The 22,535-nt window shown below is 37.7% G+C and overlaps 1 protein-coding gene across 1 annotated transcript in view; it reads right to left on the reverse strand.

Moving 5' to 3' along the window:
- Positions 1 to 22,535, reverse strand: part of SRPK1 (SRSF protein kinase 1) — a 73,424-nt gene that overhangs the window by 3,305 nt on the left and 47,584 nt on the right. Inside the window, 9 exon segments of the mRNA XM_027525322.1 lie at positions 587 to 679; positions 4,101 to 4,170; positions 8,479 to 8,586; positions 14,030 to 14,130; positions 14,855 to 15,274; positions 15,657 to 15,870; positions 16,300 to 16,325; positions 19,238 to 19,403; positions 20,374 to 20,480. Coding sequence (XP_027381123.1) covers positions 587 to 679; positions 4,101 to 4,170; positions 8,479 to 8,586; positions 14,030 to 14,130; positions 14,855 to 15,274; positions 15,657 to 15,870; positions 16,300 to 16,325; positions 19,238 to 19,403; positions 20,374 to 20,480 — 1,305 coding nt within the window.

Below are 22,535 nucleotides of genomic sequence, written 5' to 3' on the forward strand. Positions count from 1 at the left end.
AGTATAGAGATTTTGAGGAAAAAGGGAACCATGACAAAAAGGGAAAAAAGGTTGGACAGTTTTCTAGCCCCTTGTAGGATCAGGTTTTCACATTTCAGTATTTGGAATGCTTAAGAAATACATATTTAAATATGTCAACATAATATTATCCAGTAAAAAATTTAAGGTGAATTTTATCTTTGTTTTCCTTACTAATAAATGATAACATAAACTTATGAAATTCAAAGTATAAAAATTAATTTTACTTGTCTTTTGATAGAACTGCCTCAGCAAAATCTGCCCATTTTTCAGAAGTGCTATAGTAGGAATAATCAACGAACTATGTGCCCACTACTAATTTAATATGAAGTAATCCCCATTTAGAAATCAGGAGACTGAGTTTGGGTCAAAGATCGTATCAGTAGTACAGCAGTTGGAATCTGAACCCAGATGGTCTGGCTCCAGTCTCTGCTAAGTCACAGCTCTGCATTCAAGGAAGAAGCATCCTTCTTGAGGTGTTGAGGACACTGTACCCAGCAGTACTTACCTCTTCATTGTCAAACACTTTTGTCCCCTCAATGTCTGGGAACAAACACACTTCTTTTACCTTTTTTGGTGAAAAATTCCTTGGAATATTTTCCTGCCACAATGAGCTTGCGAGGCACCTTCCCCAGAAGTTCTATGATCAATGCAATGTGATCTGTATGTTTCAAACATTTCAAGAGGGGGGAAAAAGACATACATAATAGGAATAACGAACATAATTCTAAACACTGGCAGAAAGAGTAGCATGCACACCTCTTTGTAAAGCATTTCAGCTTGCTTTCTGTCCTAAATGAGAAGAGGACTCTATCCAACTAATGGAGAATCCAGAAAACCATTACAAATCAGATAACCACTCCAGTGGGACTTGAGTGGTAACTAAAAACCATCTTGGTGTGAATGCTCTGCTTCCTGAAGCTGCATCCCTGGGACCTAGATGAAAACTCATGTTAACAATACTACCTCTGCGATTGAAGAAGTCCTGTGAATATTTCCCACTGAGGGCAAAGCGTCTTGGAATTCTGCCTATCAGCTCTATAATGTGCGCAATGTGGTCTAAAATAGAAGGGTAAGAAGAACAGGATCAAGGACAAGCTGTAAAAGAGGTTTTTCTATGAATAGCTTTTTCAAAAACTAGCTACTTAAAAGGAACTACAAATAAAACCCAGCATACTCAAGGGAAGACTGGGAAGGCCAAGAATTATTTCAGGTGATTGATCACCTGTAGTTGGCAAGTCCCATTCTAAAGTTTGGAGGCTTATCTATTTTATTTCTATTTTGTCTATATGTTTAGGTTCAGGTGGGTTTTACAAGTAAGGTAAAAAGTGTACCAATATGCTTCAGACATTCTAGGATAGATACTGATAACAGATATTTATAACAGTGTTCAATAGGGCTCTGTGGGAAATAATATCACTTTATTTAAGAATGTTCATGACAAAGCACTCACATATGATTAAGTTTTCACAATCACCTTGTAGAACAGGCCAAAAATTAAATACCCCATTTTAAAGGTGAGAAAATAAAACCTCAAGGTGAATGGACTACTTGAGTTACACAGCTAATAAGAGCTAGAGCTCAGATAACAGCCCCTATCTCATCATGTCTTGTCCAGAGGGTTTTTTGTAATTTAATAAATCATAGTTTTAAAGAAAAAATTAGCAACAACATTTAAAGCACAGCTATTATACTTGACCACATTTGGCTCTAAAGTGTTTAAGTCATGCAGTGCCTTGTAACTGTCCCAGCAGGACTATGGACTGTGAGCGCTGCTAGGAGACGTGCAGTTCGTCTCCAGGTGAGCTTGGACTAGCCTGCATCCACACCTACAGACAGCCCTACTACCTTTCCCTGCAGGTGGCAGAAAGGAAATACGAAGAGATTTAAAAAGCAATGGCTCCTAGCCACAAAACAGTTTTAAAAATGACTTTAATTCTGCAGTTATAGAATCAAGGTCAAAAGGAATCACTGAAACCTTCTAATAATGTATCTCAGAGGGGAATAATATGCTAGGGACATTCACATATCTGGGAATTTGGGAAGGTTTCAGGTGCTTCCTATTTTTCATGTAAAGGACTCACTGGTGTCATTTAAAAGCAGCTTTTTATTCATGAACTCACTATAACCTTTGGGCGGTCTGACTGAATTTATGATCTGGTAACAAGTATTTCACTGATACGAAATTTTTGCCAATTTTAGGCAGGATCTGCAAATAAGTATCTTTTTATACATTAATTATAAATGAGACTATAATTTGTCTTACTGTAAACTTCCAAGTAAAATACTGGTTCTTTTATTATTTTTCTTATGCTAAGGAATTATTTTCCCCTTGAAATCGTAACATTACTTTTAGTTGCAGCAACCTACCTCTCGTTTATCAATTAATCATAGGATTAATATACCTGACAGGCAAAATTATTAAGTATTATTCTAAGGTTTAGGGCTGTGGAATGTCTCTAATAGCAGAAGACATGCTACTTAGGCCCCAGTCCTACCATGACTCCTAACCCTATGCCTACACTAGCGAGGGCTAAGCGTTTACTTTTTCCTGCTCCTATAGTACTGAGGTTTTATCTCAGGACTATTAGTATTGACTGGAATGGAAGGGAGTAAGTTATGATCTAAATATCTAGGGTAACTGGTTCTCTCGCGTCTCTTGAGACTTTCATTTACATTTCACTTTTCAGGTTTGATAGCATAATACCCCATATAATATAATTCTAGCCACTATATGAGTTTTGTACCACAGACTATTTATAGGGAATCTAGGGAAAGAAAAAAAATTAATTACCCTTACAAAACAGATATAGTAGGGCTTTCTTTTTTTTGCTGTGCTGTGCAGTGCAACATGTGGGATCTTAATACCTTGACCAGGGATTGAACCTGGGCCCCCTGCATTGGGAGCATGAAATCTTAACCACTGGACTACCAGGGAAGTCCCTAGTAGTGCATTTCTAAAACAGTGTTAAGTCTATGCCCCCAAACTTATAATCCAGAAAAGAAGCAAGCAGATAATAGGGAAAATCAAGTGTGTACAGAGGTAGTAATTATAGTATATTCTTAAAAGGGGCTTATGTATTGAAATTATGTCCAAATTGTACCCATTAAAATAGGTATATGGCTATGGAGATTAGTTAGCAGAGCATTTTCCAAACAATACTTAGTAGGAGGTTTTACTAACACTGCCTACTGACACCCCAGTTTGAGAAAAGAGCACTGTCAGTTCCATACAGCACAGAACCTGTTTTCTTAAAGGATCAAGGAAAGCACAGAAAGTAAAAGACCTATTTTCCACCCTGGGTGGGTACAGTGGCAGTACTCTCTCAAAGTAATCCCCAGTGATTCTGAAAACAAAAGCGCCAAAATCATATAATAAAGAAGGTAAAACATTCCTTTAATAAAGTTCTTAAATTCATGCTATCATCTAGTTACTTGAACGCCACCATGATTAAAAAAAAATAATCACACATTTAATTGTCTGGTTTCACAGCCTCTCAGATAGAGCAACTGACAGCTTAGGCTTTTCCTACTGGTATTGTAAAATATAAACCTGTAATATTTTCTTTTAAAATGGAATTCTAAATGTTAGTATCATTTAAAAAGAAAAAATATATAGCTTTCATTTTCAGAAAGGAAAAAAAAAAGAACGCTAAATGCTGTATAATTTATATAGACAAAGAGGATATATTCTCTGCATTCAAGGAGTGTATGTATGTTGAAATTGACTTCCGGATAAAGTTGGAAGCATAACTAGGCAACAAATCGATGAACAGGTAGATCCAAACTGGGTAAAGAATGAATCACTGATTTACTAATATACAGGAAGGAAGACAACTAGATGCTTTAGAAGAAATCTGGCAAATACAAGTTTCAGTTCAACCAACTGTGGCCTTTTCTCTAATCTTTACATAGAATTCTTTAGTATCTATCATAAAATATCTACTATATCTAATACTTAATATAAAATATATTTCTTTTCTGGGATTTATATATACTTAGCACACTAAGAAGACTAAGGCTCTTTAGTACTAACAGATGACAGCCACCACGCACAGACAGCCTCAGGTGAGAGGACCTACCTTCATCTCGAGTGTACTCCTCCCCCGAATGAGGTTCAAATAAATAGTCGCCTGTGGCCAGTTCAAAGGCCTAAGAAAAAGAGGAAAAGCTTATGAAAGCCTTAAAAAAAAAAAGACCTCTGGGAAGTTTACTGCTATTTGGCTCAATTTTAGTAATTTTTTTTCTTGGAAAAACCTGCAAATGATCATTTAAAACATTGTCTAAAATTATTCTTAAAGAACTTTCCTTTCACACCTGCACCTTAATAAAATGGAGCAAGAAAACTGCAAAAGCTCAGTTAATATCAATATATGGATTATTCCAAGCCCCCTGCGTCCCAATCTCTTAATCATTAATTCAACTCTCTTAAGTTTCTCTTTTTGCTCAGAGAGGGACATATCTAAGGTGATTCTAAGTTATTAAATTATTCATGAGGTGAGTATTTTTTAATAAATTCACACATCTAGAAATTAAGATTTTGTACTTAAAACCAAAAAAATTCAGAAATTTTTCTACTTAGGACTCTTTAGAGTTTGGTAGAAAGCACTTTTAAAGTAAGTTTTGCTTTGGAAAGCACTTCTTAAACTGTCCCAGATAGAGAGTTCCCAATTCCTTGGTCTATAGAGAATCAGAAAAAGATGAAGTATAAACGGAGTCAGAAGCCACTAATACTGATCAGCAGGTATGCATTCAACAATCAGAAAAAGAGAGGCATGTCTCCTATAACAAGAAAATTTGTAAACAGTTTAAGAGGGTCTGAAAAAGCGATTTCCTTAGGAGTAAGTGTCAGTACAGAGGACAGCATCAGAGTGATGGGGCTGTATTAATTTTTCAATGATTAACAAGAGAGCAAGTAATTTAACAGCAGTTTTAAAAAGGACCTTATTGATATAAAAAGTACAGTTATCAGTCAAGTGCTAGTAACCACGGGTTAATTTTGACTGACTCAATGGTGCCAAGTATCCCAGACAATCTCAGGAATGTGGGGTGAATTTAGTTGGGGCACATTCTCAATTTAGATCCAGGTCTAGGTCTTGGTGGTCTGCCATTGTCACAAAAGCAGAGTCTTTCTCAAAAATGTATCACCTGGGCTGTACTACTGCCCAGAACAAGACCACAAAACCAGAAGTTTCAGGATTGTCTCTAAAATGTCAGCAATGCTGTGTGGCTCCTTGCTCAGCATAGCTTGTTTTACATGCTAGCAGTTCGTTACTGAACTACACTGATAAAGCAGATACTTGTTACACCCTCAAAGCAGAACAGAAACAAACGGATTCTTGTTCATCAAAATTTGTCAATCTCTCCTAAAACCAGTACTTTAATTTTTCCTCATGTTGAGATTCAGTGAAAATATTACAAGTTAAAAAAGAAGATAGTTTTCTAAAAATTTAAAATACTCTAGGCACGTTCCTGGAAGTCCAGTGGTTAAGTCTCTACTCTTCCAATGCAGGAGGCATAGGTTCAATTCCTGGTTGGGGAACTAAAGTTCCTTCCACATGCCATGTGGTGTGGCAAAACAAAAACAGATCAAAAACACTAAAACTTTCCACCTAGATACTTAAAGTTCTCTAAAAGAACTTTATTTTTGGAACATAAGGTAGCTGCTTATTAGTTACAATTTTATAATTAACAGTACAAAAAACCCAACCCAAACCAAAAGATCACAACAGAACTAAAAACCCCTAGAAACTTGCTTACAAAACACCTAGTTGAACATCTTTCCTTTACAGATGAGCAACCTGACCAGAACGGAAAGGCCAAGTCCATCCCAGATCCAGGGCTCTGGTGCTACACTCCTGTCCTTGTCTCATGCTGACCAAAGGGCCTATTCTATGCCAGTCAGGGTCATGCTAACAGCCACAGGCAAAACCAGTTACTAAATCCAGTGTGCTGATACCTCCAGATAATGGAATATTATTCAGTGCTAAAAAGGAATGAACTATCAAGTCATGAAAAGACACGGAGGAACCATAAATGAGTATTACAAAGTTAAAAAAAAAGCTAACAAATCATGCTGTTTAATTTCAACTGTATGATATTCTGGAAAGATAAAACTGTGGACACAGTATCTATTCTTTATTCATTCTTAATGCTCTTCACAGAACATTCCCTTCTTATAATTGCTTCTAACTTTGTAGTATCAATCACTAAAGTGGTAGGCAATCTCACAACTTGCCTTTTTACTTCTCAGAAAGGGTCCCAATCTTTCTATCAATTGATTGCACAGGATGAAGGAGGATCCATGTCTCCAGGACACTTATGATATTCTAAGATTTATTTTTATTCTCTGAGTATGGTGATATTTAAAGCAATATTTCTATGTCTATTAGCAAATGAGAGAAATCTGGGGTAATAAATGGGGCTCAAGTTTTCATGATACTGTCTCAAGTCAGTTAAGTACCTTCCCTTACTCAACAAAATTCCTGTATGTGAGCTGGTCCAAAGAGGGGCCTACGTTAACCAACCCCTCCTTTCATCTTTTTTGCCTTACTTCTTAAGCCTGACATTGTCAGTACTATTTTCAACAGCAAGCAGGACTTACTGCCCTCAACTAAACTATTAAAAACCACATCATAGTAAATCAAAGGCCACCTACACACTAGCTATATTTTGTATGGGGGCATCTGTATCAGTTATTTCCTCTACCACATCAAATCCCTCAATACAAAGCTTTAAAGTACGGCAAGAAAGAAGTTTTTTTCCCAATGTTTTTCATCTTGTGCACCAATACCAAACCACCTTCATTTCGGGTAGCCCCCTGCTTAAAAGACCACTGATGTGTCAAAACAAAATAACAGCTGAAATTATAGTTTGTTTCTGGTTTAGTTCAGTCATTTGATGGTCCACAAATATTTATTAAGTATTATTGTATACTAATGAATTTGTTTGATCTTGTTCTTGTTTCCTGGGAGGGCGCCTCTAAACTCTTGGGATTTCCAAGTCATAAAAGTGACTCTTATTCATGGTGGGCCCCTTAGGACCGCTCTTCAGTTTATACTAATAAGGTGACTCATAGTGGGTCCCTAGACACAGTTTCAAGAGCAGGGATGAACATGCCCCCAGTGTGGGTAAGACCAATTGTACAATCAGGAAGTTGAGGTGTTGAACTGAATGTTGTCATGCCTGACCTCCTAATCTCGCGGAAGGATAAGGAGGCTAGAGACTGTAATGAAATCTCAATAAAAACTCTGGGCACTCAAAGCTTGGGTGAACTTCCCTGGTTGGTGATACACATTGATTTGTCAGGAAAGTCAGGTATGCTAAGGACACAGAAGTTTCTTCATCTCTGGTACCCTCTCAGGCCTCAATATATGCATGTTTTCATTTGGGTGGTCCTGATTTATATCCTTTATATCAGAACTGTAATATTTTAGCTCTTTCTTGAGTTCTGTGAATGATTCTAGCAAATTACTAAATCTGAAAGGATAGTGGAAATCCCCAATTTGTAGCCAGATGGTCAGGAGTGTAGGTGGCCTGTGGACCCCCGAGCTTGCAGCTGGTGTCTGAAGTGAGAATAGTCTTGTGGAAAACTATGCCTTTAATCTGTGAAGTCTGTGATGACTCTGGGTAGTGAGCATTAGAAATGCACTGTAAGCACCCCCTCAAAAAGTCTCAGGCCCTGAACCAGACACTTAGCTATACATAATAATAGACATGGCTCCTGCCCGTACGGCACTTACAACAAGTAGGAGAGAAAAAAGTAAAACACACAATCACAAATCAGAATACCTCCATTTCAGGAAACAATTTAATATGCTCCAACATGAAGCTATTTGTGGGAAGTCATTTAATAGCAACTAAATCTGATCACTTGAGTAGTTGCTTGACAAGGAGAAAGCAGCAACTTAAGAATCCATGGATGACTGAGCTTCATGTCTGAAGAACTGCTGAATGTATAGAACTGTATGCTGCTAAGTCACGTCAGTCATGTCTGACTCTGTGCGACCCCATAGACAGCAGCCCACTAGGCTCCTCTGTCCCTGGGATTCTCCAGGCAAGAACACTTGAGTGGGTTGCCATTTCCTTCTCCAATAGAACTGTATAGAATGAATCAATTTCCAGGGTTTTTCCTATCTGATAATAGAGCTGAAAGGGCAAGGGGTACCTGTAACCTGCAAAAGCAATACCACTTCTGAGCAGTTGTTTTTAACACCCACCCCCAGCCCCATCTGTAATAAGAAACATTTGGTTCCTTCACCTAACAGGAATTGGGCAGGAACTGAAAGGAATGCCAGATGTTTATACCTAAGGTTTTGAATTCAGACCTCTCCAGACATGGGATTTAGAGTGCCAGTAGTAAGTCAGAAAAAAATTTCTTTACTATTTTTTTAAATTGCTGGTCTACTGAAATTAGCAAATTACCACATAACAAGTTAAAGTCAACAGGAAAAACATTACCATGCATGCTGTGCTCCAAATGTCAGCAGGGGTATTATAGCCAGATCCTATCAAAACTTCCAAGGAGCGATACTGCCTTGTTTGAATATCTTCGGTGAAATGTTTGTGCTGAGTAAATGAAGGAAACAGTATTTTAAAATTCATTTATTCTAAAAAGTAACAAGTCATAATTGCTTAATAACGGAGATTAAGATAAATTCACCAAAGTTTTCCCTAAACCAAAGTTCTCGTGTGGCTCATTTCTTAAGTATCATTTTTATGCTATTGGCTTTAAATAGCACTTTTCTTTACATGCCATCTGCTCTAAATTATTTCTGCAAACATGAGCCTGAACTTACATATGGATAACACAGGTTAGGCAATAACAAATTGTTTTTTAAGAAATGGAAAACTATCACCCCAAACAAAAGTTGTTTGTTTGTCTAAAATACTTTGCATTTCAACATATAAATGTTCCCAATTTAGGTTCCATTCAAACTTTTCCTTGCTGTGTTCTCATCATGAGAAAATAAAAGATGTAGGTTTCAAGTTTTAAGAGCCTTACAAACACCACCCAAAGACTTCTTGCCTTCAGTCTCGTTTTGCTACCTCACCCCTCCAAAAATACAAAACATTTATCTTGGGGACCATGTTAACCACTATGGAGATGCAATGATCAAAACAACCAGTTTCTTTAACACATGTATGGGGAAAAGGGAAAACATCTAAAAATAAAGAAAACAGCAATTTGTGAAGCGCAGAATTTAGGCAGAGTAAGCTTCAGGCAGAAAACCAACACTGAGAGGAGCTCCAAAGGGAACAAGTTTGACCAGAAGTACTTCAGGTAGAGGGGACATCACAAAGGCATGGAAAGACATTTGCAAAAGCCAAACACAGCTAACTGCTAGGTTGAAGAGTTCAGATTTCATCTGGCGACAAAAGAACACCACAGCATGTTAGGAAACAGGAGAGCGTCCTGTAAGAATACTGACAGGACCTCTGAGAACACCATTCCGGTAATCTTCTTTTGGTTTATGGCCAGATTTAGGCTTAGTAATGAACATCTGAACAATGGCTGTGAAAACAGGAGAGAGAAGAGTTAAAACCAAGGACATTCACAGGAAGAATAAGCACAATTTAAAAATTCAATGGCTAGAAGTGGGAGACAGGAAGAAGAGTCAAAAGGAACTCTGTGGTAGAAGTTGTCAACAAAAAATGGGTGGAAAGCCTTAGAGAGGGATGTGGTTTTACAGGAAAACAATGGGTTCAGATACTGAGTTTGAAGTGGAAATGTACTACAGGTGATACACTTAGAAAAACGGACATGCTGTTTTCAAGGGAGCTGTCTCTACTCATGGTGCCTTACTACTGCCTTACAAAGACTCTGTAAAGGATAAATGAGGCCAAGAGTCATCAAAATAAGTTGAACTGGAAACACACACATCCACTTATTCCTGAAACTCCACTTCTGTAGAGAATCCAGTGTTCAATTTTTAAAGAATAAACTTGACAGGGACTTCCCTGTAGGTTGCAGTTAAGACATGTGCTCCCAATGCACGGGGCCTGGTCAGGGAACTAGATCCCACATGCTGCAACTAAGACTCGGCACATTCAAATAAATAAATACATTTTAAAAAACAAATAAAGAATAAACTGACAAAGACCGAGAATGGCAAAGAAGTCACAGCAATACAGTTTAGGAGCTGGAAAGCAGAGAGATCATTATTAAATGTCTTAATGGATCCAAGGAAGCTGAATAATAAGCCACTAGTGAAAGCTGAGAAGCACAGTGATAAACACCACAGTATTCCTCCTCCCAAGGATTTCGAGGTATCAGGTTATTTCTGGAAGTAGGCGGGTAAGTGGGATTGAACAAATGAACACTGCTTTAGAACACCTTTTAAAGAAACAGAGCTCAGAACACAGGCATGATGCAGTGTAACAGCCCTTGCCTGACCCAACACAGAGGTTTTGTCTGAAGCAGGTAAAACAGCTCCTGGAGGATGCTCGGCATGGTTGAGGGGAGAGTACTATTCTGAATACAGGGCAATTAAGTGACTATATGTAATTGTATGCTGAACCCCCAGTTTTCTAGCTTAACTCAGTTTTCAAAACACTAGCAGTCAGGCATTTACTCTCTGGTTAAGAGATTTGAGGAAGACTTAAATTTTCTGTGGGAAACACGACCAATCTAAGACCTTGACATCTGAGGATGAAACGAAACAGCTCAGACAGATCATTTTATAGTGAGTAATTCAACAAGATCCACCAGGCACAAAGCTTCTAAACAGCTTTCTGGCACTCCATTCAAATGGTCAGTCAGTCTTTTGTTTAATGACCCTAAACAAAGAAAGCAAGGAAGACACCATATAAAGAAGAAAATGGAAAAATAGTATCCTCTCAGAGATAATCATGGAACCAAGGAACTCTTAAAAAGTAAGAATATAATAAGAGAAATAAGAAAATATAAGGCTTAAAAGCACAAGCTGAGAAATCTCCTGGAAAAGGAAGTGTTAGAAAATAGAAGAGATATGTAAGAAAATTAGAGAACCTGAATAAAATCTAACATTTGAATAATGAGGTACCAGAGCTAGAAAAGAAGAGAATCAAAGAAAAAAAAAATAAAAAAATCAAGAAACAAAACCAAAGAACCAGCGTTTCAATACTGACAGCAACACACTGGGTTCTTAGCTAATGGATGAAAATAGATGGCATGAGGCACATGGCTGTTAAATGATCCCACAGACTTCCTCAGGGGAAAAGATTTCATACAAAGGTCCAAAAATCAGAATGACTCTAGACTTTCAGCAGCAATGACAAGAAACTAGAAAAACATGAAGCAATGACAAACATTCTGAGGGAAAATGATTTTCATCCTAGAATTTTACATGCGGTCAACTGAGTATAAAAACAGAATGAAGACATTATTAGCTATGCAAGGATGCTCACTCCTTTAGGAAGCCACTAAAAGCTGTATATATTTCAAACAAAAACCATGATGGAGTAAACCAGGAAAGAAGATCAGAGAGACACAAAATGTATATATAGAGAGAATTAACAATAATCTCAAGGATGACTATGAAAGGAAATCTCAAATGGCAGTGACGCAGCAGATGAACCAAAGAGATGAACACAGATTAGAAGACAAGTTCCAGGATAGAGCTCTTTAGGAAGAAAAAGTTGACCAATACCCAAGGTATCCATGTGTATTAAAGTGTATGTATTCAAAGCAATGGGTCAAAGTATGGGGTGGAATTAAATGATAAAAGTTAAAAACAACAACAACAAAACGCGTAAATAAATGAAGCAACAGTGTTAGGCAAAAAGAGAAAAGGAATCATAACACAATATATACTTAGTTTAGCTGAAGATAGCATCAGAGTCCTAATAATAGAAACATGAAATTATTTAGCCCAAAGTCATATTAAATTGACAAGATAGGGGATAGATATAATGGCAGGTAAGTCCTATTGGAAAGGAAGAAATAGCTAAAACTGAAAAGAATTGGAAGCAACATACCTAAGTTATTTATTAACAATAATGAAGGTAAATACCATTATGCAGGGAGTGAAAAACTGGCAAAGGAAGGGCACAGATTTTTGAACTAAAATCTATGTAAGTGACCCTAAGCTATATATGTATGTGCGTAAGTGATGAGCGAAAAGTATAATATTTTAAAAAACCAAGCTCTTTGAAAATAATATAAAATTCCATTAGAGAATGCCAGATGCTGCTGTGCTTAAGAGACCGGCAAGATGTGGGGTCCGACCAGGACCTGGCAGGACAGGCGCCACGTGCAGTCACCACCGTGCTAGTGCCCAGGTCAAGCCTGCGCCCACACAGTCACTTTAGCATAGAGACTCATTAAAGAAAAGAAATGTATGCGAGAACTAAAGAAAATAGATTAATTCTGTGTAGAAAAATGACAGGAAAGACAACCCAAATAAGGCAAAGTATGCCAAATGCACAAGACAGGCGTGACGGAAGGCGTTCCAAACACAAAGGCAAAGGAACTTGAAATGACGTAAGCAGAAAACTGACAGACGTTTGACGTTTATACCACATGATTTTTGTTAGAGTCAATGTTTTCCTCTATAATTGCATTAAATACTTAATAAGCAGCTCCTATGTACCAGGTACTGTTCTAAGCACTATAGATACAGCAATGAATGAAAAAAAATCTCTGCTGTGATGGGACATACATGATAGCAAAAGGGATATTAAACAAATATGTAGAATCAGATTGGGTTAAGTGCCGTGGAGAAAGAAAACTTAGGGGAGAGGGTGAGAGGAAAAAAAAGGAAATACGTGAGTGAATATAAAAGGTGTGTGGGTGTAAAGACTAGTGGTTTATGTTAGGCAGGTGTTCAGGCAAAGATCCCCCTGGTAAGATGCCATCTGAACAGGAACTTGAAGAAAATCTACTCTTTTTGAAACTAAGTTTTTTGCTTCATGTGGTGGTATGTGGGCCACAGTAAGGATCTTCTATTCATTCTAAAGGAAGCCACCACAAAGTTTTGAGAATATCTGACATGCATTTAAAAGGATCACTCTGATAGTTGTGTTGAGAACAGTAAGAGGAAAGGACAACGAAGAGAAGTGAGGAGCCACTGTAGTCATGCAGGTAAAAATATGGTGGCCTGGTGAGATAATTCCAATTACCTAAAAAGCTTTTCCATATTCCTATCAGTTAGTGCTAAGTACTGACTTGATGTTTACTAAAATGTTACCACAATATTCTGGAATCAATACTGAAATTGAGATCCTACTTGGTTATGAACCATTAGATATAGAATGTCATGTGGAATAGGGAATGTGAAATATAAAAATGAACAGGATCTATTAAAGTGGATTTCACCTCAATAGTCTCCAGCATCCCTGTTTATAAAGCATATGGCTCTTTGAATAGTACTGTTTATTGTGCAACTCTTTGTAGATTTTTAAAAAGATATTCATTAAAAATAACACAAAAGCACTAACTTGGTAAACAACAGTATTAATAAGATACTATATATCAAAACCCCCCTTTAAAAAAAGCACTCAACTTCTGACTTAGCAATGTCATGTCTGGGCATGTTCTAGGTCAACTACAGAAGACTCATGAGCAAAGACTGTTCATCACAAAGAACTGTCAAGAATACGTGAAGGTTGTAGTATATTAGCAAGTATCACATAAAACTGAATTTGATATAAATTTGTGGTTGACAAAGGCTCCAAAATACATTAAATGAATTAAAAGGTTACAATTAATAAGTTGGTTAGATGCTGATTTAAAAAACAGAAGGGAAAGTCTGAACGTGGGCATTTGGACTATGAATGTCAATGAGGATACAGATAAAACCAGCCAAGAGTGGATATCACTGAATGTCGGTGACAGGTACCTTGTGCAGGGGCAGGAGGGGACTGTTTCAGCATACCATTCTCTCTACTCATGCAAAGGTTAAGAGAAAGTTAAAATGGTCACTGGCAATCTAGGTTGAGAACTGCAGATGTTTTCTTCTTTTCGCACGACGAAGTCCAAATTCTTATTTATCCCCAGTCTCTTCAAAACACTGAGACAAGCTTAACTTACCACCCAACAGGCATTTCCAAGATCAGCGATCTTCACTTGGAGCTTTTCTGCATTTTTTGGCTCAAGGGGGTTAACAAGAAAATTTCCAGCAGTGGATTTTCCTATAGACAACAGGTATCATCAATAAGACTGTTCAATGAACAGAGAAATATCCAAAGGTTAACAAAACTCTGTGAGGTAACACACCCAGGCCCCCAACTGGCCACCTATTAATACATTTTCTAAGACTGAAAACAAGTAAAAGCAACACCTCAAGTTTCCAGAAATAAAACCTCTGCCTTCAAAGCGACAAGTAAAAACGCTGTGTGTTCACTATATGACCAATAAAGATCAAACTGAACTACACATCTATACACTGAAGGTAACTCGGATACCTGCTGTAAAGCTGTATTTATGACAACAAAGGTATACTTTTATTTTAGAAACTCATGAAAAATTTTTTTCTATGTGGTAATTAAAAAAAAATTGTATAGTTGATTTACAACATATTAGTTTCAGTATACAACACAGCAACTCAGCATTTTTATAGATTACATTCCATTTAAAGTCACCACAAATAATGCTGTATTTCCCTGGACTGTAAAATATATCCCTTAGCCTGTCTATTTTATTATACATAGTAGCTTGTTCTTCTCAGTCCCCACCTCCATCTTTCCTTCCCCTTCTCTCTCTTCTCATTTGTATGTATACCTGCAAGTCAATTTCTGTTTTGCTCATTTATTTTTTGGGTTCCACATGTAAGTGATAACATACATTATTTGTCTTTGTCTGATGTATTAGAAATTCATGAATATCTTATGGAGGAAAGGAGTAATGGGAAACTACCTTTGTTGTCTAGTGGTCCATTATGTTCTTGCTCTTGTTCATCTTCACAGGGTATCTCTGCCCGAATGCTTTCTTGAAGTTGGCTGATGTCCTGTTCACTGAATGATTGGTCTACGTTTGATGAAGACTGGCACATCATGGTATCGGACACCTCAGAGGTTACAGGTGTACAAGAGTCTGTTTCTTGAGATGTGCTGCTGTCTCCATTTTGGGAACTTAGTAAACTAGGTTCCTGCTTCAAATTTTGGATATCACAGTCATTAGCATTACGTAGATCCTCTTTAAGCCTCAATGTTTCTTTATTACTGTTCTCAGTAAAATTAATGATTTCAATTACTCCATTGCAATTAATTTCTGCTGCACCACCCTCTATACCACGTCCTGTAAGTGTCTGATCCTGGTGAATGGTACTTGACTCTTCTAAGGAACAAACAGACAAAAAGGATGCACATGTATGCGTATGCATGAAAGCAAAAAAAAAAAATCTCTCCATAAGATTAGAACATTTTCCAGAACTTATACAGAGTGACATAAAAACATGATTGCACATCGAAAGCCTACTCATGGAAGGACAAAGATCTTCTAATTCTTACCCAATTGCTAAAAAAGGTCTATGTTGCATTTCCTGAGAAAACTTAGAAATTACATTTGAATATTACCTCCCTAACATTTATGACAAGTTCTATATTCTTACTGTGTAAGGACACCCCCAGAGATGCTGTGTACGCATGAAACCACTACATTATATAACAATGATAAATTAAAGTTTGCTATAAAGTAATTTGTGATGCTCTATTTATACCAAGTTTTTCTTGGGTCATTTTATTAGGTGGGTTCTCTTTCAAAGGTCTTTCAACAGGCCTCTCTGATTCTTCTTGCTGGTTTGGTCTTTTTTGCCCGGGGCCCGACTCTTTCTCCATTTCCTCAATCTCCTGCATTCGCTTCTCTAGTAATTCTGCCTGGCGCTTCTGCTTCTTCTTCAATTTCTTCTTCTTATTCTTTGACATTTTGTCAGCCTGGGCGGAGATTACAAACAGATAAAGCCTTCAGGTGGCTAATCCATTACCCCTAGTTGGAGATAACTATTAATTTTAATTACTTCCTGATTAAATTCCACTATTTCCCTAACACAACACTTAAGTTTTTCATTAACCAAAAAAATGCAGATACTCTTATGAAACCAAATTAAAACAAAATACACAACAAATCTTGGTCCTCAGAACAGTCTGTGGGGCTGGTTCACACTCAAACATGCTCAAATTTATGGAGGCCTCACCAGTACAAACTTGCTGAAGACACACAGGAATTTACTGGAGAAAATTACAGAAGCGCAGGAACATTTTTTCTTTGTTTTCTAAACTCTAAATAAACTGTGATCCATAAGAGAAGAACCCCTGCCCATTGCCCATAGATCAGAATTAAATGTAGAAACACCTTATACTTACTGGTTTAGGTTGGGGTGCGGTACTGACTGAAAAGAAAAGAAAACCAAGTCAGAATCTTGGCATTCAGCAGGCAATATAAACTAAGACACCCTATCAGAATGAAGTCTTTTTTGTACAGTGTGTTAAGCAACTGTGAGAAACAACATTAAAAAAAATAATAACATTTAAAGAACAATGCATAGAAAAGGTGACCCATTAAAATAAATTTAAATAAACTCTTCTCCAAATAGCATCAGTACATGCAAAGAACCAAGTGCCCGTTTCTGATTTATACTATTGTTTAGTCACTGTCGTGTTTGACTCTTTTGTGACCCCATGGACTGCAGCCCACCAGGCTCCTGTCTATGGGATTTCCCAGGCAAAAATATTGGGGTGGGTTGCCATTTCCTTCTCTGGTGGATCTTCCCGACCCAGAGAATGAACCTGCCTCTCCTTCACTGGCAAGCGGATTCTTCACCACTGATCCACAGGATCAGTGTGAATCCCAATTCACACTATTAATGTTGCTAAAATCCCCTTCCCATGTAGCGCTTAGAATGGAATATGATAGGCAACAACCATCTCATCTCTTACCTAAGGCTAGTTCCTCTTGGCACTTGTCAGTTTTAAAAGGAAAGTGGTATCAACAGTTACGGTAATTTATTACATAGTATGTTATAGATATTAATTTAGTTTAGCTGGAAGGTAGACTCTTCAGTCCTCCTTAAAAAAAAATTTTTTTTTAATTGTGGTAAAATAAACTCATAAATATGGAAAACTCAGCAGTGGCCACAGGAGTGGAAAAGGTCAGTTTTCATTCCAATCCCAAAGAAAGGCAATGCCAAAGAATGCTCAAACTACCACACAATTGCACTCATCTCACATGCTAGTAAAGTAATGATCAAGATTCTCCAAGCCAGGCTTTAGCAATACGTGAACTGCGAACTTCCAGATGTTCAAGCTGGTTTTAGAAAAGGCAGAGGAACCAGAGATCAAATTGCCAACATCCAATGGATCATGGAAAAAGCAAGAGAGTTCCAGAAAAATATCTATTTCTGCTTTATTAACTATGCCAAAGCCTTTGACTGTGTGGATCACAATAAACTGTGGAAAATTTTGAAAGAGATGGGAATACCAGACCATCTGACCTGCCTCTTGAGAAACCTATATGCAGGTCAGGAAGCAACAGTTAGAACTGGACATGGAACAACAGACTGGTTCCGAACAGGAAAAGGAGTACGTCAAGGCTATATATTGTCACCCTGCTTATTTAACTTCTATGCAGAGTACATCATGAGAAACGCTGGGCTGGAAGAAGCACAAACTGGAATCAAGATTGCAGGGAGAAATATCAATAACCTCAGATATGCAGATGACACCACCCTTACGGCAGAAAGTAAAGAAAACTAAAAAGCTTCTTGATGAAAGTGAAAGAGCAGAGTGAAAAAGTTGGCTTAAAGCTCAACATTCAGAAAACGAAGATCATGGCATCCCGTCCCATCACTTCATGGGAAATAGATGGGAAACAGTGGAAACAGTGTCAGACTTTATTTTTTTGGGCTCCAAAATCACTGCAGATGGTGACTGCAGCCATGAAATTAAAAGACGCTAACTCCTTGGAAGGAAAGTTATGACCAACCTAGATAGCATATTCAAAAGCAGAGACATTACTTTGCCAACAAAGGTCCGTCTAGTCAAGGCTATGGTTTTTCCAGTGGTCATGTATGGATGTGAGAGTTGGACTGTGAAGAAGGCTGAGTGCCGAAGAATTGATGCTTTTGAACTGTGGTGTTGGAGAAGACTCTTGAGTCCCCTGGACTGCAAGGAGATCCAACCAGTCCATCCTAAAGGAGATCAGTCCTGGGTATTCACTGGAGGGACTGATGCTGAAGCTGAAACTCCAATACTTTGGCCACCTCATGTGAAGACCTGACTCATTGGAAAAGACCCTGATGCTGGGAGGGATGGGGGGCAGGAGGACAAGGGGACGACAGAGGATGAGATGGCTGGATGGCATTACCGACTCGATGCACATGAGTTCGAGTAAACTCCGGGAGTTGGTGATGGACAGGGAGGCCTGGTGTGCTGTGATTCATGGGGTTGCAAAGAGTCGGACATGACTGAGCGACTGAACTGAATTGAAATTCAAAAAATTTCCCTTTTAACCATTGTAATGCATACAGTTCAGCAGTGTTCATTTCACATAGTTGCACAACATTTCTAGAACTTTTTCATTTTGTAAAAATGAAAACTCTATGCCCACTGAACAGCTGCCCCTTGCCCCTGTGGAGGTATTCTTTTTTTTAAGGGATGTGTACAGACAATTGATACTTCACCTTGAGGATCAAGAGAGTTCCTCAAATATAATTAAATTATTAAAATTAAAATCTGTACCACGAACAGAAAAAAAATATCAATCGTAATCATAGTAGCCACCATTTATTTTATACATAATACTGTGTGGCATACTACTAATTGCTTCATGTGAAATTTAATCCCAATAAGTTATGCATGAGGAAAAATGCAGTCAAATCCCTTGCCCAAGGTCATTAACCAATGAAGCAAGGATTCGAAACAGGTATGTCCACTCCAGTGCTCAAACCCATACTTTTAACAGCAATGCTATCATGTCCCTGCACAAGGATCACTGATTCACATAGGTCAGCATATATGAACATCAAAAAAAAAGAACATCAAATCACAAGAGAAAACATTTTAACATGAATCAGCTTTTATAATACACAACATATTTGAACCTAAAAGGCATAGTATTCTTCCCCTATGGAAATAATACTCAGCATAAAAAAGTCTTTTGAAGGCTGGAACTATTTTTTACTTAAGTACTTACTGTACCTTACTCTTAAGTGAATTAGTGGTGCTTTACTTAACTGCCAGGTAATAGAATAAAAACAGGAACTTTTAACTTCTAATGAAAACCAAGTCCCCAAAGAAAATACACCTGCAGATCCGGAAGGTGGAGGAGCTCCAGAGCGCTGCCATTCTGTTGCTTCTGCAGCCAGCCTCCGGATGTATTGTTCATTCACTGACAACAGGATGTTTTCTGGTTTAATGTCAGTGTGGATGATACGGCACTTGGTGTGTAAATAATCCAGACCCTGTAACACCTGAATGGGAACAGAACAGTAGACTTACAAACACTGAATACAAGTCTTCCTGGAGAAGAAAAAAGCTACAATACAACACTGTGAAAAATAAAGATATAAAAATGATATGGTAGTTTCCTACAGAGAAGAAAGCTTTTTCTTTTTTTTAAAGAACTTCCCCAGAAAGATTAATTTTAAACTATAAACAAAGGAAAGAGTTTATTTGCAATGAAATGTTCTTTCAAGTTTTACAGAGTTAATTCTATTTGAAGATATTGTTTAAGTACATTATAGAGACTGAGAATAAATGGTTGACATGTCCTTTAACTACTGAAATGTAGGTGACGATGAAAGAGATTTAAGTATGTTTAAATTTAAATTTCCTTATTGAAGAACTGAGGTCTTGTGCTTCCCAGTTTGGCGCTCTGTCCAACAAAACACATTAATTAAACAAACTGTTTGCCACTGAAGTATTACTACTTTCCTGATGATAAAACTCCTTTACTGTATATTGAAAGCTGTTTATGAGAAAATGCTCATGAATAATGTAAAGAGCGGGACGTAATTTGACAAAGTATTCTTTATCAATATACAATCCGTTTTTGCAACCAGAACTTCTAGATAACGGTCCAAAATTCTAAAATCAGGCATTAAACACAGCTCTCCATCTAATAATTAATACGGAAGATGAACCTGGGGGAAATGGTTGTGCTAAAACATTTAAAAACAAACGCAATAAACCAATAAACCCTAGAGGCTGAATAAACAATTTCAGCAATTTAAGAAACTTAAGTTTTAGAAGTAAAAATTCTATTGGAAATAGGAAACTCCAGACACTTTAAGAAACTAAAAAAATTACCACATGCAAACTATTATGTATAAAATAAATAAGCCACAAGGATATATTTTACAACACAGGGAATATAGCAAATATTTTATAACTATAAATGGAGTACAACCTTGAAAAAATAGAAAATAGTAGGATACATACTTGCTGAATAATTTTTTTGACACAAGGCAGAGGAAGCCCTTGATAATTGGACTTGATGATCCACTTGAGTAGATGATGCCCCAGAACTTCAAATACCATGCAGATATCTAGGAGTTTGTTAAGGAGGAAAACGGAGACAGAAGAAAAGGGCAAGACAAGCTGTGCTCCACCCCAAGGAAATTATTATTGTATTCTTTCAGTATAAAAAGTTACAGCGCTTTACCTGAAAAAAAAACTAGCTGTCAATATTATGAAATTTCAAAGGTTAATATTTTGTCACCAAAAATACCCAAAATATGGAAAACTTGGGGGGGGAGCTGGTTTATCAGTAAAACTATGCATCTAAACAGTGATTAAAATAACAGTGAAATATGTACATAAAGCTAGTGAGAGCACTAGGCTTAAGGTGTTCATCAGCTTCTTCCCTAAAGTCAGAACTAATGTCCAGGGTAACAACTCCAACTCTCCTAGTATCAGAGCAAGGAAAAATAAATTCTGCTTTAGCTACAGAAAACAATATACCAGAACAACCTAAAAAATGTAAATGTCAGCATTCTTAAAGAACAAGAAGCTGACTTGCTTTATCCTCTGCAGTGCACAAACCTGACCTTGGTGCCACCGCCACGTGTGCTGTGTGAGCACCCAGAATCCCACTGCATGACAGGAATACTCTGCGGACCTGTAGTGCTAGGGCCAGGGCACTGCGGGGATTTTAGTAGGAAGATGTTGTATTTTCGACAGAAGTTTCTATATAAGTTGGAAAGTCAAGACATTTGTATGTAATAATGATCCAGTGTTTTAAAATAGACTTCTATTTTAAATAAGATTCTCCACTAAAGGAAAACCTGGACTCCTTAAAAAGGCCCAATCCAGGGCCTTTTGGCAACCTGGAATACCTTGCTGTGCCTACAGTAAGGGAACACATCAAGAGAAAATAAAAACCAGCTTGAAGAAACCACGGGCCGAAGTTGAGAACATTTTGCAGAGTGAAGTTATGAATTTGCTTAAACTAAAAACAAAATGAATCCAAACAAGATACTAAAATAAGGGTGTGTTCAAAATGTCTTCTTTAGAGAAAAAGTCAATTAATAAATATATAAAGTATGACAGAAATAAAAGTTGCCATTTTACAATCACTACAGTAATAACTGAACTGTTTCAGGTAAGAATCAATGAATACTAAAACTATTGATAAAGTCTGCTGGGAGAAAGAATTCTCATGGAGTTACCCTATGACCCCACAGACTGCTTATTAATTATAAAAGGAAAAAGGTACTTTTAAACAGGGAAATCCAGAAGACTCTGCCTTAACCAAGTGATCAAACATATTATCACCAATGATAAACACAAATTCACATCATGTACCCTCTGATGTAATACAATGAGAAAGAATGTAGTATCAGATCAGATCAGATCAGATCAGTTGCTCAGTCGTGTCCAACTCTTTGAGACCCCATGAATCGCAGCACACCAGGCCTCCCTGTCCATCACCAACTCCCGGAGTTCACTCAGACTCAAGTCCATCCAGTCAGTGATGCCATCCAGCCATCTCATCCTCTGTCATCCCCTTCTTCTCCTGCCCCCAATCCCTCCCAGCATCAGAGTCTTTTCCAATGAGTCAACTCTTCACATGAGGTGGCCAAAGTACTGGAGTTTCAGCTTTAGCATCTTTCCTTCCAAAGAAATCCCAGGGCTGATCACCTTCAGAATGGACTGGTTGGATCTTCTTGCAGTCCAAGGGACTCTCAAGAGTCTTCTCCAACACCACAGTTTAAAAGCATCAATTCTTCGGCGCTCAGCCTTCTTCACAGTCCAACTCTCACAACCATACATGAACACAGGAAAAACCATAGCCTTGACTAGATGGACCTTTGTTGGCAAAGTAATGTCTCTGCTTTTGAATATGCTATCTAGGTTGGTTATAACTTGCCTGCCAAGGAGTAAGCATCTTTTAATTTCATGGCTGCAGTCACCATCTGTAGTGATTTAGCCCAAAAAAATAAAGTCTGACACTGTTTCCACTGTTTCCCCATCTATTTCCCATGAAGTGATGGGACGGGATGCCATGATCTTAGTTTTCTGAATGTTGAGCTTTAAGCCAACTTTTTCACTCTCCACTTTCATCAAGAGGCTTTTGAGTTCCTCTTCACTTTCTGCCATAA

The sequence above is a fragment of the Bos indicus x Bos taurus genome, chromosome 23 (genome assembly GCF_003369695.1).
Source record: "Bos indicus x Bos taurus breed Angus x Brahman F1 hybrid chromosome 23, Bos_hybrid_MaternalHap_v2.0, whole genome shotgun sequence".
NCBI lineage: Eukaryota > Metazoa > Chordata > Mammalia > Artiodactyla > Bovidae > Bos > Bos indicus x Bos taurus.